Source organism: Centruroides sculpturatus, unplaced genomic scaffold, assembly GCF_000671375.1.
Source record: "Centruroides sculpturatus isolate CEXI.00-Female unplaced genomic scaffold, Cexi_2.0 scaffold1862, whole genome shotgun sequence".
NCBI lineage: Eukaryota > Metazoa > Arthropoda > Arachnida > Scorpiones > Buthidae > Centruroides > Centruroides sculpturatus.
The window spans coordinates 41,886-60,914 of record NW_019386047.1 but is presented as its reverse complement, the minus strand read 5'-3'; the positions used below and the strand labels follow the sequence as shown (position 1 = coordinate 60,914).

The window sequence follows — 19,029 nt, the reverse complement described above, 5'->3', positions numbered from 1 at the left end:
AGCCGGCTGAGTACCGTTAGGGTCGTGGGCGAAGGAGTCGTCCCCAGTCGGTGATGTATTTAACCAAGTAAGGTTATATCTAAATCTATATACTTCTGGAAGCGAAGACTCGCTCGGGGTCCGGGTGGCGTAACTGGCAAGCGCACCGCACGGCAAGCGGAGGTTGCGGGTTCAAGCCCCGTCCCGGGTCAGTTCTTTTATTCCAGAATGTTCTAAATTTATTTATTTAATTATTAATTTAATTAAGAGATGGCGCCTAACGCCTACCTCTAATTGTCAAATTACTTAGTTCCAATCATTTAAAATAGCCATATTATAGCCCGATAATTAGGCGATCGTTTGGTGTTGTTATTATCTACTCGGGCTGTGAGTTGATGTTTATATATATAAAATTGTACATCTACATATCTTTATTCTATAGCTTTTGCACTTCAATTTCACCTTTCCAGAAAAGTTTAGTCCAACTAAAAAGTATGCAATCTAGTTACTTCAGCCTCTTGTTCAGAAAAGGAAAATATATACTTTGAACAATTAGTTTGGCTCATTCAGAAAAATAGAATACTTATTTTGAGCAGGGATAAGAAAGGAATGAATCAATAATATTCAAATTCAATTTGGTCAAAATAATTTACCTACTAAACACAAATACTACAAAGAGAACTATTGATACATATTTAATAAATTAAATTGTTGCATTTTGTATTTAAAATAAATGATTTATAACAAAATACAAATACATTTTAAAAAATTAATAAATATAAAATAAATTTTATTTCAATTAATTAAAAAAAAACTAAATTAAATTTAAATCCCAGAGTCAGAATTGACACATTTTTCCAGACTCCGACTCCTCTGGCCAGAAATTCCTCCTGACTCCACAGCAGAGTTAAAGATATAACCATCGATGGCTATTACGGTGCCAACTGGGGACTCACTCGTGCCCTCAGCCAGAAACATCCACTCAAGGCACTCAGTCAGCCATCACATACCCGGCAAGGCATAGATATACAAATATAAACACCAACCAAAACCTGATGTTTAGCAAACAGACACCCACAACTTGCCAAGCATCGGGTTTCATTGGTGTTTATATTTAAATAACCATAATTACTAATGCCAAAACATAGACATGAATTAAATACTGAATTCAATTTTCATTTTATATTCACCCAATCTAATATTGCACAATTATTTCTATTTTTTAAGTTAAAAAGTAACTGAATACAATTTTCCACCTAATATGGCCATATGTCTGATTAGGTGGAAAATTTACATAGATTAACCACTTAAAAAATTGTTTTTACCAGTTAATTAAAACATACAATAAATCATTTTTCATTTTTAATGTTTTCTTTCAAAATCTTTATGCCAAAGTTTACAGTTTATAAAATACATAGTTTTAATTATTATAATAAATTAAAAATAAAAGTTTTTTAAATTACAGTTACTGATATACTTCAAATTAACCATAAGGACTAGTTTTATATCTTACCAAAGTAAACACACACAATCCAGTGCTGATGTCCCACATTTTGATGGTCTTATCTCTTGATCCAGATATTAAGAAAGGTCCTGTTCTAGAACCTCTTTTATTCTGAATGAAAAAAATAAGTTAATATTCTTGTTTAAATATTAAAAAACAACTATTATGCTTAATCTTACATCACTTCCAGCAGCATCGTTGATTGATTGCATGGCAGATTCTGGAGCCCAAGAAACACATTCTACTACATGATCATGCTCTCTGAGTTCTAATTTGCATTCTTTTGTGCTAATTATCCAAACTCTTACAGTCTATATATACATATAAAAATTAGCATAATCTAAATTCTAATAAGTGAAGTGAAATTTTAGTTTTATAAATGGTCATTTTACCTGGTCATTTGAACAACTGGCGAGCAAAGAGCCATCTTGATTCACTCTTACCATACGCACCCATTCTCTATGACCAGTGAAAGTTTTTATACAATATCTATAAAAAATGATAATATCACTTGTTTCAATTCAAAATATCTTGGATATAATTTATCAGATTAATTATAAAATATTTATCATGTATGATGTAAGAAAATTCTGAACTAATCCATGTAATTATTGCATAACAATTTTAGTTTAGATAATATTTATTTAATATTCTTTAAAAACTTAAATTATAAATTATGGAAATTAATATTAGATCAATAGAGAATTTAATTATTAGTTTTTCATAATTTTGGAATTATAAATGTATCTAATTGCAGATTAAAATTAAGACATGGAAAATTATTTTCAAATAATGTTGCACTGACTGATGATCTTTATCTTAGCAAGGAATAATTGCTAAGGTAAAGATGTGTAAACAACAATTAATAAAATGTTTATTGAAATGCTCAAACAACATCATTAAAGTGGAATGTTTTTCAAGAAATACAAAGATTATGTTTGGGGTATGATTGATGGAACGGTCATTGCTAATTGCTAAAAGAAAAAAAAAAAAAAAAAAAAGCAGGATTTGAGAGCATCCCACCTCAAGCTATCCAAGAATACAAAAAGGTAACTGAAAACACAGCAGCAGAATGGCATATAATCACACACAAACTAAACAGATTATTTCTTCTATGTTTAATTTTCCTGTGCAAAAATCTGTTTGCAAAATGGTAGTGCTCCAGATATAGTAGTGTTCATGAATATACAGAGAGAATCCAATGACAACAAAGACCCAAACACCATAACTGTCAAAACAGTGATCATAGATCTTAAAGCACTTTATCTGTTTGTTAAAAATCTTTAGATCCAGTTGATTTGAAACAATTCAAAGATTTAGAAAATGCTATAATGAAAGAATCAGTACAACAAATGAGGCAAATAAAATTAATGAATTTTAGAAAAAAATCACTTTACAGATTGCCATTCAAACTCAACACTAGCAGACAATATGCAATGTTATATTTCACATGATTTGTTCCATATGTTATGTTAACAAAAAGTTTTGTATTTATAAAGTTGTAACTGATCATATGTTGTTATTCTCCATATATAGAATTCTTATATCAAACACTCAAAATCAATTGTCAATATCTTGATAACTAAAACTTGTTGCAATTCCCAAAATCTTTATATACCCTAAAATCTTGACTATAGGCTGCTCTGGCATATAAGCCATAAAAATGAAAGCTGTAAAAGAATGCTGACTTTCTCATGGATAAGCTGCTCTCACATAAGCCACAACATATAGCCAAGGAATTAGGTACAACTCCAGAATAAAAACTAATAGGAAAGGAACAGCATCAGAAATAACATTATGAAAATATCACTGTGCTTTGTACTAGAATTGAGTGTTGGTCATTTTTGCCACAACTCTCACAAATACTTTAAAATTGTTATTATTTGCATATCACTGCATTATTATCAGTATATTTTACAGTTTTATTTTATACTGCAGTTACAATTTTTATCAGTAATCAGATTTTTCATATATTAATTGTCTTTGTGCCACACATGATGAATTTTACAAATACAGTGGGTGATCGGTTAACGAACAGATCGGACAACGAACACTTTCGCGAAAGATTTTTATGTTTGGACAACGAACACATGATCGGATAACGAACACCCCACAGAACAAACACAAGAAGCAGCGACGTAAAATAATGAATACTGATTGGTTTTCCCTTGTCTTCGGGCAACAATTCAAAACTTTTTGGAGTGTGGGAGACGTCGACATCGACGCTCAAGCCGGTATATACCGATCGGATAGTATTCCTCCGAACTTTGAGTCTCTCCCTTGTAATTCCAGCCTTTTATTTTTCTGACAAAACAATTCTTTTATGTATTTGTGAGACTGTCAAGTAGGCACTCGTTAAGTTTTGCGTCTGTTTTTCTTTTCGAAAGATGAGAGTATAATAGCAAGGTAGAGAGTGGTCAGAAGATATTGCTGGGCAGTATGGCGTGAACAGGTCTACAGTAGGCTGCAGTTCAATCTTATTTAAGAAACATACTGTATAATCAAGAAGACTCAAGCAGCTAAAGGAGTAACAAAAATCACATCTGAGAAATAAAGAACATCGAAGAGTTCGTAATGGAACCTGAAACGGATCTGACGACAGAAGAACACCAAGAACTCTTGAATGAAGAACACCAAGAACTCTTGAATGAAGAACACCAAGAAACTCGGCGAGATATGTTTTCTTCTGAAAAAGAGGATTAATGCCAATATTTGCTATTAAAGATCTTTTGAAGAAATGGGAAGATGTCAGAACAACGGTCTTAGAATGGCATCCAAACCAGGTTGAGGCTTGGGGATTTCTACAATTGCAATGCTATTAATTATGAAAAATTCTGAAGAAGAGAGAAAAGCAATCGACATTAGACAGATTCTTTAACCCTTTCAAATGGAAAAACATGACTAATAAAAATGCAAGACTGTGCATGGATGCATTTTTATTATTACATATAAATAAACATAGTAAGAAAGTATATATTTTTTTTATTTTTGGGGTCTCCAGAATGGATTAATTAAATTCCCATTAAAACCTATGGTAAATCGATAATCGGTTAACGAACAATTCGGATAGCGAACAAAGTCTTGGAACGGATTATGTTCGTTAACCGATCACCCACTGTATAACCTTGGCTATAGGCAGCACCTATACAAGGTTTAAAGGTAATTAAAATTCACAATATATACATTAGAGCAATGTTTCTTAATAGGGGGGCTGCGTCTCCCTGGGGGGTCCATAAGAAGTTTGCCAGGGGGCTGCCAAATTATGCAAAATTTCCTTCAGAATATAATAAAAAGAAAATTAATGTATAACCAAATATCGTATTGAAAAATGAAATAAGAAAGATAAAGTTTTCGTATTTAGTTTTATTTATTTATTTATTTCTTCCTATATACAACTTTGTTAGTACAGAAGAAATAAATGCAAATATGCTACTTATAGCGAAGTATTTACTGATTTTATTCAAAATTAATTCTAAGAAACTATTAATGCTTGGAATTTTAAAAATAATTAGGAAAAATAGTAGGCTTTGAAAACTTGTTTTTGCAAAAGATATGCAAAATCTTTACAAGTTGTGGGTGTTTTAGTTTTAGTTTAGTTTCAGCATCGACTGTGGATCGAATAATAGTGCATTTCTTTCTTATATTGTGTGTTTAGTTTTATTTATTTACAATTAATCCATAAAAATGAGCAAAAAAAGAAAGGAACATTAGAAATTTTTTTTAATGTAAATAATTGCAGATCAGGACCTTCAAAAAGAAAATATAGTGAAGAAAATACTAGTGAAAGTTCTGATGATGATACAGTGAAAAATGAAACAGAAAATATCACAAGTCCTAAAACTGAAGGTATAAAATTAAGTAACATTAAAATTAGAAAATACGATCGTGATTATATCAAATTTGGGTTCATAAGCATAGAAGTTCAAGAAATTTCATTTGTGGTGTAATTCTCTCCAATGAAACCAAATAAATTATTAAAAAAATGGGGGTCACAAAAAAATTATGAAATATTTGGTGGGCTGCGAGTATAAAAAGGTTAAGAACCACTGCATTAGAGTATATATTAATTTCTTTTTATACTTATTGCTCAAATCTGTTTTCTTACTATTCAAATGCATTGTCAGTTATTCTAACAAGATATCTGTCTGATCTTCATTTCCTTACTATAGAATACATAAGATTATGTATATAACTGTGCAGGTTAATCTTATATATCATACAAGTTACCACCAGTGTAGGATGTGTTTGTGGTATATGTACATAAAAACAGTATGCTGGTCAGATAGCATAATGATAATGCATGGTGTGCAGATGTGGATTAAAAGCCACACAATCAACATTGATAATTTCTTCAGAAACTTTTAAATAATTTAATCTAAATTTATTTCTAATTATTAAATTTGACACAAAGCAGCAGCAAAATTTTAGCCAAATTACATTATTATTTAATGATTAATTAGCTATATTTTAGCCTGAAAGTATTCCTTTGATAATTATCATATTACTTAAATTATTTGTATGTATTAATCTCCATCTTCAAAGTATTATTAATATATGTTTATCAAATATTTCAATCTATTTTATGAATATTTCATTTCAAAGAAATTTTTGTTATACAGAAATTGAAATATAAATGATTTCAAAAATGTTTAACATTGTAGAAAATTTTGAAATACTTCCTGTGTAGAAGAATTTATTTTAGAAGCAAATATTCCTCAAAAATAATAAAGGACAACAGAGGGAGAAAACTTTAACATCTATAATTACCTTATAGTGTTTGTATGATAGAAAGAAAATTAATATTAAATTTTTATATTACACAATAAATTTTTTTAAAAAGTTCAAATTTTTATCTTTATAGAAAGTGAAAAATATATGATGAAATTATTACTGAAGCAAAACAACAAAATATTTCAATAATTACCCAGTTGCTACTTCCCACATTTTGATACTTTTGTCCCTAGATGATGATACAATATGATCTCCACTTGGCATGAATGAAACAGATGATACATTATGATCATGACCTAAAATTATATATTTATGAAAATAAATTTATAAATTAAATCAAAAAATAATATATGCAAATTAAAAAAAAAACAACAACAAAAAAATATGTAAAAGTTTCTGGAATTTTCTAGATCTCTCTAGAATATTCAAAATTGTTCTCTGACAGATGGCATTTAGAAGTTTCTTGCATAGTATACATATGTAAATGAAGGGTATTGAGGTACACAATCATAACTGAAAATATAAAGTATTCTGTGTAACAATATCAACTTTTTAAATAAGTCAAGTTTGCCAATGCTTTCTTGTGACCAAATTTACACAAGTGTGCTTTGCAATTATCAATTTGGTATAAAAACAGTTGAATTTTATTACCATATGATGCAATTGTTTGACAATAATGTTGTCTCCAAGTCTACAATCTATAACTGGTTTAGTAAATTTAAAACTGGGCAATATGAAGTCAAAGATAAGCAACACAGGAAAGTCTTCTGTTCTACTGGATGACAAGCTGTGGCACCTGGTAGAAGCTAACCCATTCCTGACAAAGTGAGAAATAAGACACTTAGTTGTGACCAGTCCACCATAGTTCATCACTTATCTACCATTGGAAAGGTCTAAGAACAACATATGGGTTCCTCATAATCTGAATGCAAGACTACAAATTTCAAGGTTGACCTGGCAGAATCTACTTGATCTTGGCTGAGAGGATCTTCCTGACCCCCTATATGGCTCAGCTATATGCACCATCTGACTACCATCTCTTCTGTTCCATGCAATACTTCTTGGTGTCAAATCAAAACAGCCTGGATTTTATTCAGTAGGAATATGTGACCTGCCCAATCGATGGAAGGTGCTTGAATGTGATAACAATTATTTCCTTGAATAAACTAATTTTTATTTTTGAAATAATTGTTTTATTATAAAACTAGAAAATTCCAGAACTTTTGAACCAACCTAATAGTTTTATGTTTAATTTTTGAAAAGTTTTAGATTTGAACTAATTTGTTCTACATAAATATCTTCTCATTGACATTATAAATAAATTGTATTCATCAATAAAAGTTTAATTGAAATTTCAAGAATTTTCCTAAATAAACAAGACTTCACTTAATAACTAATAAATGAATTTTAAATAATTTAATAATAATAATTGATAAAATACAAAATGTCAAAAATGACTTCAGAAAGAAAAATGAGAAATGAAAGCAAAATTTTGTCAAAAAATAAATTTTAAATTAGCTCTCTAAATTCTCATTATTTCTCTCTCTTTAATTTAAAATAAAAATGGAATGAAAGTATATAAAATTGTGGTTTGCATGTGTAAAAAATTTAATTCTATTTTTGCTTAGGGAATTGTTTCTAAAGAGAAATATTTTGAAACAATTATTATTCACTAGGGAAGACTACAAATTTCATTTCATATAAATGTTTTTTTCCAAACATTTTTTTTATTTCATTTAATTGCTGATGGATTTCTTCAACTAGGTGATGTAATAAATGGTTTTTTTGAAGTGCAGCGAGCAAAGTGGTGTGCCAATCATCCATCTAACTCCTTTTAGGAAAAAAGTTTTGAATTGAAATAATGTGACTTCTAGTTTGCATTGAAAGTTTATATATAGTTAATCAGGGCCTCCTGCCACTAAGGTTTCCATATCTGGTCTCATCCCTCATCTACCTAACTCCATTCTTGAGATCAAGAAAAGACAGACGGTTGGATGGACAACAGTAGAAATTTATAGATCTACAACTTTTTCAAATTGCAATCCAATAATAAAGATGTTTAGGATCACTGCATAAATCAAAGGATAAACTCATCTTACAATTTTCAAAGCAACAAAATTAAATTCACATAGTAAAGCTTGGAATTAACAGAAAAATTAATTAGTCAAATTTTGTACTTGATTCATTTCATTAATTATAAATTAAATAAAATATGTTAAGTGTATCTTATAGTAAAATGAAGTCAAAACATACATTTTTATATATTCTTACTTTATTAATTTTGTTGCAAATTAAAATATCTTACCTCTCATAGTTCTTATACATTCATATCCTCTGAAGTCCCACAGTTTAATTGTCATATCAGCAGAGCAGGAGACTGCAAAAATAATATAACAATTATATATAATAGATATAATTTTTCAAATATTTTCTATTATTATATAAAAGCTCTAATAAATTATTAGTAAGCTGCAATTATAAATTAAAGCTTATATAGTATAATGATCATCTAAATTACTAATTTCTTTAAACTTTCTTACCCAGCCAGTTTCCTGTATGATCAAATGCAATATCTTGAACAGAGTCAGTATGACCTTTTAAAGTCTTCTCAAAATCACCTGTTTCATAATCCCATACCTAAAACAGTTTTCATAATTCATTTTATATTACAATTATATTTTATTAATGCAAATATTTGTATTTTTCATGTAAGAAATCTTAAAAGTAAAATCTATTACCATCATAAATTAACAGACATTAAACTCAAATATCCATAGCACTTATTCCAAATTACTCAGCTATATTGAAAAAACTAACTCTTAAGTATATATAATATCTATAAAAGGTCATAGTCAACTTATTTAAAGATTAACTTTTAAATTAACAACAGGAACTTAAGTGTTTATTATAAACACTTAAGTTCCTGTTGTTAATTTAAAAGTTAAATGAAAAACAGAAATAACTTATATCAAAGGATGAATGTGTATTCTTGCTTGTCCTTTTTTTAAAAATTGGCAAATTTGAGAAGAGACTACCAGTTATCATGATTTCTGGTTATAGTTTATGTAAGATATCAAATCCATATTTTCTAAGTAAAATTCTTTAATTAGCAACTTGCAAACTTTTAAAATTGCATTATTATATAAAGATTAATTTCATAATATTTTTTCATTTGAGAAATTTAAGGAAACATTTTAAAAATTTATATTAAGTTGCAATACTTAAGATCTTTTAATTATTATGATTTATAAAAATAGTTCTCTTTTACATTATTGTTGGTTATTAAATATTTCTTCTATTTAATTTAATATTAGTTAAATATTTTATTGTTTAAATAATATATTCTAAAGAAAATATTTTTAAAATATATAAGCAAAAAAAATCAATATCAAATTATAATAAATTGTTAAAAACATTACCTTAATAGTTGCATCTTCACTTGATGTGAGCATCACACTGTATACAGGATGAAATATCACCCTTGTCACAGGAGCTCGATGACCTGAAAGACAGTAACGTTCTGGTGGACGAGGAATCCATTCATTTGGAGAACGTTTATCACGAGTTGGGGCACCCGCAATATATTCTTTCTCTGCATCTGCTAATTTAGCTTCAAGATCCATCACCTATTTCATGTTAAAGTTTAATCGTAAAATTTAAAAAAATGTACATTATACAAAAAAGTTTAAAACATGATTTATTACAATTTTATAAAATGTAAAACACTAGATGCCAAGTAATGTTATGAAATTAACAACATAACTATCCTCTTCAGGCAATATAATTCACAGAAAACAATGCTACTATTAAAAACATAGAATAAAAATGGTAAAGAACATTTCTCAAAATTGTTCCTCATGCACAAACATGGGAACATAACTGAAACAACAAAATTTTTAACAACCTGGGCACACATTAATGTTTATATTGCTTCATTAATGGCATTACTATGTGCTAATTTACTTTTGTATATCAGTTTGGTGATTTTTATTAGTTTTATTTCATGAGTATATGAGCTGTTAAAAATTTTGCAATTTTATGTATTTCAATTACATTCCATATTTGTGCATGAGGAACAATTTTTAAAATGTTCTTTACTATTTGTATTCCATTTTCTAAATTGTAGCATTTTGTTTTCTGTGAATGATATTGCCTAAAGAGAACAGTTATATACTGTCAAAAGTACTTGCATAAATAAACCTTTCCATTATGCTGATAGACAGTTGTATTGTTAATTTTGTAATGTTACAATTTTAATGATTATTAAACTCTTCTAAAATAAAAAATTTTAGTTCAGATTAAATAATAAAGTTTATGGTAATTTAATACAAGAAATACATGTAAAAACCAGCTGCTGAAAAAGTTGAGAAATCAACTAAACAGAAATAAACTCCAAATAAATTTCTTGAAATCTTGTTTAACAAAGATTTTGGTATTTAATTGAAAGAAAATGCATTACTTTAAAAAATGTAAAATATTTCACTATGCAAATTATTTTTCAAGTTTTTCTAAAAATTTTCTTAGTCACTTTGAACATATGAAAAGCTGTTTAAATACTTCATAATAAAATTGAAAATTGCACAATTAGCAAATAAACTGCCCCATCACATTACCTGCAACTGATTTCAGTTTTTTTTTTTTTTTTACAGATAATCTATATTATCCACAAAAAATAAAAAATATAGTATATACTTTACTTTTTCTGTAATAAGTCTGTTTCCATTCAAACATTTCATGTCAGAGAATGAGGTCAATATAGTTTTATAAAATAAGTACTACATCCACAGTGTGGTATTTATACATACACATCAGATTTAACTGTAGTTTTTAGTTTCGCATTCTTAATATAAATATTCAACATGATTATTAATACTTGAAAGGAAAAAAATTTAATATAAAATAAATTTTGTAAATTTTAATATAATTTGCTGAATCATAACAGACCTTCCAGATTTTCAGAGTATACACTTACTAATTTTTAATTAATTAAAAATTAGCATAAACATAGTCCAAAAAGATGGTAGTTTAGAATTATGATTGCTTAATCTATGCTTATATTTTGTGTAGTTTTCTGACTAACTTTATTTTGGAAAGCTTTATATTATTTTGAGATACCTAGTACTTTGAATTTAAGATGCAAGTTTTCTTCTTATCCTGAGCTTAAAGTTGGAATACAAATTAAAATTTTTTAAAATAGTTTTTAAATATCATTACTCAAAAATTTATAGTATAAGTATTTTATTTTAAATACATTTTTAATATTCTTACTACAGTTTAAAAATTTTAAAATAACCAAACCTTACCATCAAATTTTTTTCTGAATTTAAGATATCCTCAGATATTTAAACTAATCCAATATTAATTATTTCTACAACTTACATTACATTTTAAAAATTTAAAATTAAATAAGTTACCTTTTTTTGCAACCTTATTACTGAAGTCCATTTCTTTTCTAACAGACCTGTATATTTTTTATCTATTTCTCCAGGCTGTAGAAAAAAAAATAATATTAATGACTAAAATTACTTATGTAATTAATTATAACTATTTAAAATCTACTTAATCTAATTTACTCTCTCTTAATAAATGAATAAAATTTTCAATATTTTATAAATACAAGTGACATGTACTAGTTTTTCAACGTTTTCTTTTTGATTTAATAATTAATAAATTTTGGGAGTTTGCGAGATCAAATATTCTGCTTTCTGATCACTATACAACAAATTGAACAGTTTCATAACAAGCATAAACAGAACAGCATGCAGCAAATATTTTGGTTTACATTCAAAATAAATTAGTTATGTATCTTTTAATTTTTCTTTTTTAGGGGACAACTTAGTATACATCAAATATTTTGTTTAAATTTAAAACAAATTTTAGTTATTTGTAATGAAACTATTTGTTCCATTTATGCTTGCTATGAAACTGTTTAATAGCAATTTTAAGAGGGAGGATGTTTTTCCAAGAAACTTTTGCTCCTAAACCTTTTCAGCATTTTGTTTTTGATAAATATAGAATAATGGAATCAATAAGTTTGCTGAAGAATATCAACAGGCTTATAACTAGAATGGTAATCAATTACTTAATTCAAATTTTAATCAATACATTATATAAAATTCAAAATAATCATCATGTAATTCATTTAGAATAAATATTAAAAATCCTACATAAAAGTTTTTTAGAAAGTATTTACAAACATATAACATTATTATTATTTAACTTATTTCTTAATTACAAATTACAAAAATAAAAAAAGAACCCGATATATAACATAACTAAACACCAATCGTATGCCGAAAATCTATCGGGCTAGTTTTAGGCTAATTACTAAATGAATTACGTAACCAATTTGGCTCTAGAGGTAGGCGTTATGCACCATCTCTTATTAATATTAATAATTATAAATAAATAAATTAATTTAAATAATTTAGAACCGCTGGGAGAAAAAATCGGCCCGGAGCGGGACTCGAACCCACAACTCCTGCTTACCGTGCAGATGCGTTGCCAGTTACGCTATCCGGACCTCCGATCCGATCTCCTCTTCCAGCGTATAACTATGTAACCATCGACGGTTATTACAATGCCGGCTGGGGACACATTCAGTGCCCACGTCCTACTCCTATAAGGCACTCAACCGGCCATCGCAAGCCCCGGCAAGGCGTAATATATATAAACATCGCTAAACCCGATGTAATATAGCTAATCACCAAACATATGCCGTAAATCCATCGGGCTAGTTTTAAGGCTAATTACTAAATAAATTACGTAATTAATTTGGCACTAGAGGTAAGCGTTAGGCGCCATCTCTTATTAATATTAATAATTATAAATAAATAAATTAATTTAAATAATTTAGAACCGCTGGGAGAAAAAATCGGCCCGGAGCGGGACTCGAACCCACAACACCTGCTTACCGTGCAGATGCGTTAACCGATAGATTTTCAGCATACGATTGGTGTTTAGTTAAAAAAAGAACATTTTAATTACATCTTCATTGTTTCAATTTTTTATCATTATGATATGTTTCTTGTCTAGTCTTCGTATATATTTGTGAGCATTATGTTGGCCTTCTTTATCACTAGATATTACACTGTCACTGGACTCAAGACCAACCTTAGAAAATCACTTTATTTTTCCAAAAGAATGCATTTTGGACCTTAAGTCCCTCATCAGCTTGTTGTAATATAAATAATTATGAAATTGATACTACCGCATTTACGAAAAGTACAATAAAATCATGACATTTGGTAAAATGCCAGTGACAAATCATTGATTATAGATCAAAATTCCATGTGTTTGATTAAACGTGCTGATTAAATGCTTAGAACAATTAAAACAAGCAGTAAAACAAACAGTACATGTAATAAAAGACAATGTTAAAATAATAAAATAAACATATTCACTGTTAAATGATGATGATAAAATAAATATACAGTGGGTGATCAGTTAACGAATAAATCGAATAACGAACACTTTCGCGAAAGATTTTTATGATCAGACAACAAACACTTTACTGAACAAATACAAGAAGAAGCAACATAAAATAACAAATACAGATTGATCTTCCTTTGTCTTCAGGCAACAATTCAAAACTTTTTGGAGCGCGGGAGACGTCGACATCGACATTCTACCCAGTATATACTGATCGGATAGTATTCCCCATATTTGAAACTCTTCCGTGTAATTCCAGCCTTTTATATTTCTGACAGAAACAATTCTTTTACGTTTTCTTCTGAAAATGCAGATTTATGCCGACATCTGCTATTAAAGATCCTTTGAAGTGGGAGGATGTCAGAACAACAGTCTTAAAATGGCATCCAAATCAGGTTGAGGTTAATAAGCCTAGGAATCTCTACAATTACAATGCTATTAATTAATTCTGAAAAATCATGAAGACAGAAAAGCAATCGACATTGGACAGATTCTTTAACCCCCACAAATGGAAAAAACATGACTAATAAAAATGCAAGACTGTGTATATATGTATTTTTATTATTACATATGAATAAACGTAGTANACAGAAAAGCAATCGACATTGGACAGATTCTTTAACCCCCACAAATGGAAAAAACATGACTAATAAAAATGCAAGACTGTGTATATATGTATTTTTATTATTACATATGAATAAACGTAGTAAGAAAGTATATATATTTTATTTTTGGGGGTCTCCAGAATGAATTAATCAAATTCCTATGATGACATGTTTAAATTAAAGCATTCTTTTAATCTAAAATATTTTTATGTTATCAGTTAGTGCTGCATGGCAAATTATATGGGAGTCCTATTTAATTGTTTGTATAATATAATTTGAATTTTCAAAATTATGCAGTAATAGTTAATTGGTTCATAAATTATGGTTTTATTGTGTATGCAGTAATTTTTGGGAAATTTCGGATCCTGAAAATATTCTGCACCATGCTCATAAGTTACATTGAACATTATTTCTTGCTACCTTCAGACATCTATACTTGGTCAGCCATGTTGTCAGTAAACAAAATCAACAAGGTGGCCAAGGAGACAAATTCCCTGACATTTTGACAAATTTCCTGACTTTCCATAATAAACACTAATGAAAATCCAACTTTCCAGGTAGGTTGGAATCCTGTATATTTATATTTCTCATTTCTATTATTTCTATTCTAATTTCATTTCCTTGAATAATTGTAATAACCAAGACCAAAGTAAACATCTTATAGAGCTCAAATGTTTAATAATTCAACACATAAACAAAGATTTATTTTAATAATAAATCATTCTGCAGAAAGTTGTTTCAATGGTCTCTACAAATAAAAATTTCAAGAGAAGTTTATAAGATTTTCACTGAAATCCATATACCTTTCAAATAAGTGAAATTTATTCAAGTTACTTTAAAAATATCAAATGATGATATATTCAGTATGTATGGTTTCATATATAAACACATTTTTTAGAAGAGATTTAAATTAATTAGTTTTTTAAAAGTAAATACACAAAATGCTTTACGCTAATAGAAAGATAATTTTTATTTTATAGCTTTTGATTTATTTTAAATAAATCAAAAGCTATAAAATAAATATATTTATTTTAAATAAATCAAAAGCTATAAACAATTATGTAAGATTTTGATTTTATTTAATGACTTTAGCATTTGTAAATGAATTTTTTCCTCTAATCTATCTATATAAATGAGGATGTTTGTTTGTTTGCTATACACTTGTAGGCTGTTTGACCAATTGCTATGAAATGTGGAAGTTACGTTCAATTACTTCTAACTTAGATAATATCATACATTCCACCCGAAATTATCAATTGGTTTTCCATATATCGATTAATTTTTGTCTACATTTGATTACTGGCTTTACATGTAGTGTCATCTATTTAACAAAATAAATTTAAAATTGAAAAAAATTTAACTAAATATAATTCTTACCAAAAAGGACATGATTTCAATATATATATATATATATATATTATATTCTCTGAATTACTGTGACAATGATATAGCACGAAATGGACACATCATTACACCATTACTGTGACAGGTAGCACATAGCACTTGCCTGCATGGAGTATAGTAGTGTTTTACCCCTGTACATCATAATTTTCATGTTAGCAATAGAATCATGCCAGTTATGTATCTAACTCCATTCAGAGCAAAGTTTTGAATTTAAATAATGTGACTTTCAGTTTATAGTTAATTGGGACCTCCTGCCCCTAAGCTTTCTATATTTTGTCTCGACTTTCATCTATCTAACTCTGTTCTTGAGATTAAGGAAAGACAGAGATGAACAGATGACAGTGACAATTTATAGGTGTACAATTTTTTCAAATTGTAGCCCAATAAGTATCCTCCAGTAACCGAGTAGATAAAACTACCAAATACTGGTAGTCTGTCACAGGTTTGCGCATAGCCAATGGACTGGCCACGTGGAGTTTTCTGGGTTTTCTTCACGTTAGTAACGCTTAAATTGGAGCCAGCTTTACATAAAAGTCTTTCCAAGATGCATTCTCCTTGGCAGATCGCTCATGTGTTGCATTGCCATAACCAAATGCCAAACCAATTTTAGCACTTTCTATAAATGTGATATTTACAGACATGCTTAACTACCAAGAAACCTGAACATCCTACCCCCCAATTTCATCTCCCCTTAGTAACTGAAGCCCATTGCCCCAAACTTCTTTCACTGATACTACTTTTAGATGTTCTAATGTTCAGTCAAATTAATGTACAGTACATGTAACAATTTTAAGGCATGAAGTAGAGTTGGAACTCTTTTTCTGTGCCAATGTTTATTTTTTGTATTTATTATCATGGTGACATTGCTTCATTCAAAATTTCCTGTAGTTGTAGTTTGTGTAATGTGCACTTTATTCACATGTTGAGTCTTACTGTCAAATCTGCTTCCAGCATGCTTATGCCACTACTTTCAAAATTTTCCTACTTAGATGTTTTTGCTGAGCTTTACTTTCTCAACCTGGTTTCACCAGTATTTTTTACAGGATCATATAAAAGCAATTATTCTTGTATTTTTACAAGACTTTTTTTTTATTTAAACAAGTTTTATGTGAAGTCTTTCAGATGTTAAGGTTAGCAACTTTGATCCTGCATGGGGCCATCACAACCTATCCAACATAAACATTTTTCAAATATTAATAGTAGACCAGTATTAAGTAGTATTTGTTGAGCATCCTCTCTTCTGAGATGAGGTCAATTACTACTTTTGGTCTAACTTCAACCTCCTTCCACAACACTCTTCTTCCTATTGGATCCACCCACCTATGGTGCCGACTGGGAATGCATTCAGTGTCCTCATCCTGTAAACTCCCATGTAAGGCACTTTGTTGTGGATGCTTATATTTATATATTTATATGCCTTGCCAGGTATGCAATGCCATATATGGGAGTTCACAGGTTGAAGACACTGAATGTGTCCCCAGTTGGCACCATAGTAACCAACAATGGTTATATCGTAATGTTAAATATACTGGAAGAGAAGATCAGACTAGAGGTCTGTGTAGTGTAACTGGCAGCGCACCTGCATGTTAAGCAAGAGTTGCAGGTTTGAGTCCCATACCAGGCCGATTCTTTTCTTCCAGTTTAGTCTAAAATTATTTAATTAAATTATAATTATAATAATAATAGAAAAAATACAATATCATATTTTTAATTCATGTCTACTTGATGAATAAAATTGAGCCATTTCATACCATCCAAATATCACAATAAACATGACAATGGTAGAGTGAAATAACCAAACTCTTTATATGGTTTTCATTTTAATATTTATTATATAATAGTATTTGATTTTTATAACTACAAGCATTATCTAACATATGGTTTATCACACTGAGTGACCAATCTAACACATCTTAAAAATTTTCTTCCTCTAATGTACACAATTTAAAGAATTTTTAAAATGTGTTAGATTGGTCACTTGGTGTGATAAATCCTTATGTAAGATAACATTTGTAGTTGTATAAATCAAATATTAAATATAATAAAAAGGTTAGAATACAAAATAATCTAATAATCTTAATTGAAACTATCTCAAATACTATAGTAGATATAACAGACTTATCACACTGCTACTGGTGATATCAAAATGACACTTATATCATCAGAATGCAACTTTATTACTGGCATGCATCTTGGTACACAACACCCTCATCAGCCCTACATAAAAATATATAGATATCTATTGTATAACAAATTTGCAGAGAAAGTGACATTAATTACAATCCACAATTTAAAACATACCTGTTCAAGATTTATTTCCACCCACACTGCACAGTACTATGAGGATTGCATGCAAGTCTCTGTTATCTCTACTATAGTATTTGAGATATTAGTTTCAATAATTTTTGAAACAAAGCTGTTTTATAATAATATTAATGTTTGTACTTATTTTGCCCAAGCATAGCTGGGCTTACCTGCTAGTACAGTAGAGCATCGATTATCCGACCCCCGATTAAACATCACATCGGTTAACAGACTGTTCTAGTCGGCAGATTTCAAATGTCCACTAGTGATGTGGCGCTACAATATTTGGCTATGTCTTGGCTACTTTGATATTATTTTTGTTAAATTTTTGCATGTTTTAGCTGGTAACACTGGCTTGACCATGAAAGGGAGGCCAGTATTTAAACGATACCTAATTTTCTAATTATGATTGGTTGTTTGTTTTGTGAGCAATAAAATAATTTAAAAATAATTTTTAACAATAGAATAGCGACGATTATTATTTTTAAAAAAATTTGTTAGGCTTAACATCGACGAAAATTCAATGCAAAGTTGGTTAATAGCGATATACTAATATACTATACTAATAATGTATTTTTTTCATTCTTTTTGGTTATCCGATTTTTTCAGTTATCTGACCAACCCGAGTCCCCAATTGAGTCAGATAATCGATGCTCTACTGTATTAATATATTTTAAAATAAAAAAAGCAAGAAATTTTTAATCAATATTTTAACTGTAGAAAGAATAGTCATCAGGAACAAGTTATTCAAAGAATTCTAGAATATGAACTCAATTTTAAAAATAACTCTTATTTTTTAAGATTTAAACTTTTAATGTTTTAATTTTATCCTCAACCAAAATTTGTTAAATAAAATTATTATAACATTAATCAGGCCCGTAAACTAGATTTTAAAAACATTTGTTTCTAATAAAGATTTGCTGGAAAACATGAAAATGTGATATTGATTAACGTTAAGATAAATTCCAGCTTTGAACAATTCATTTGTCCAAAGACACAACATTAGCTAACAATTAGTAATGTTATAAAAATTCTCAATGGAGTTGGTTATTTTATATTAAAAAAAAAAAG

At 28.7% G+C, this 19,029-nt stretch overlaps 1 protein-coding gene across 2 annotated transcripts in view; it reads right to left on the bottom strand.

The window, feature by feature from the left end:
- The window catches only part of LOC111613309 (lissencephaly-1 homolog), a 56,042-nt gene that overhangs the window by 3,255 nt on the left and 33,758 nt on the right, over positions 1-19,029 (bottom strand). The window contains exons 1-8 of one of the 2 annotated variants that reach the window (XM_023354660.1): positions 11,629-11,722; positions 9,634-9,840; positions 8,755-8,851; positions 8,520-8,591; positions 6,408-6,510; positions 1,876-1,972; positions 1,663-1,794; positions 1,493-1,594 (exon numbers count right to left, since the gene is read on the bottom strand). In XM_023354660.1, coding sequence (XP_023210428.1) covers positions 1,493-1,594; positions 1,663-1,794; positions 1,876-1,972; positions 6,408-6,510; positions 8,520-8,591; positions 8,755-8,851; positions 9,634-9,837 — 807 coding nt within the window. In that variant the 5' untranslated portion in view covers positions 9,838-9,840; positions 11,629-11,722. Of the gene's footprint in view, positions 1-1,492; positions 1,595-1,662; positions 1,795-1,875; positions 1,973-6,407; positions 6,511-8,519; positions 8,592-8,754; positions 8,852-9,633; positions 9,841-11,628; positions 11,723-19,029 lie in introns of those variants that run through there. The other variant, XM_023354659.1, reaches the window with a different exon arrangement.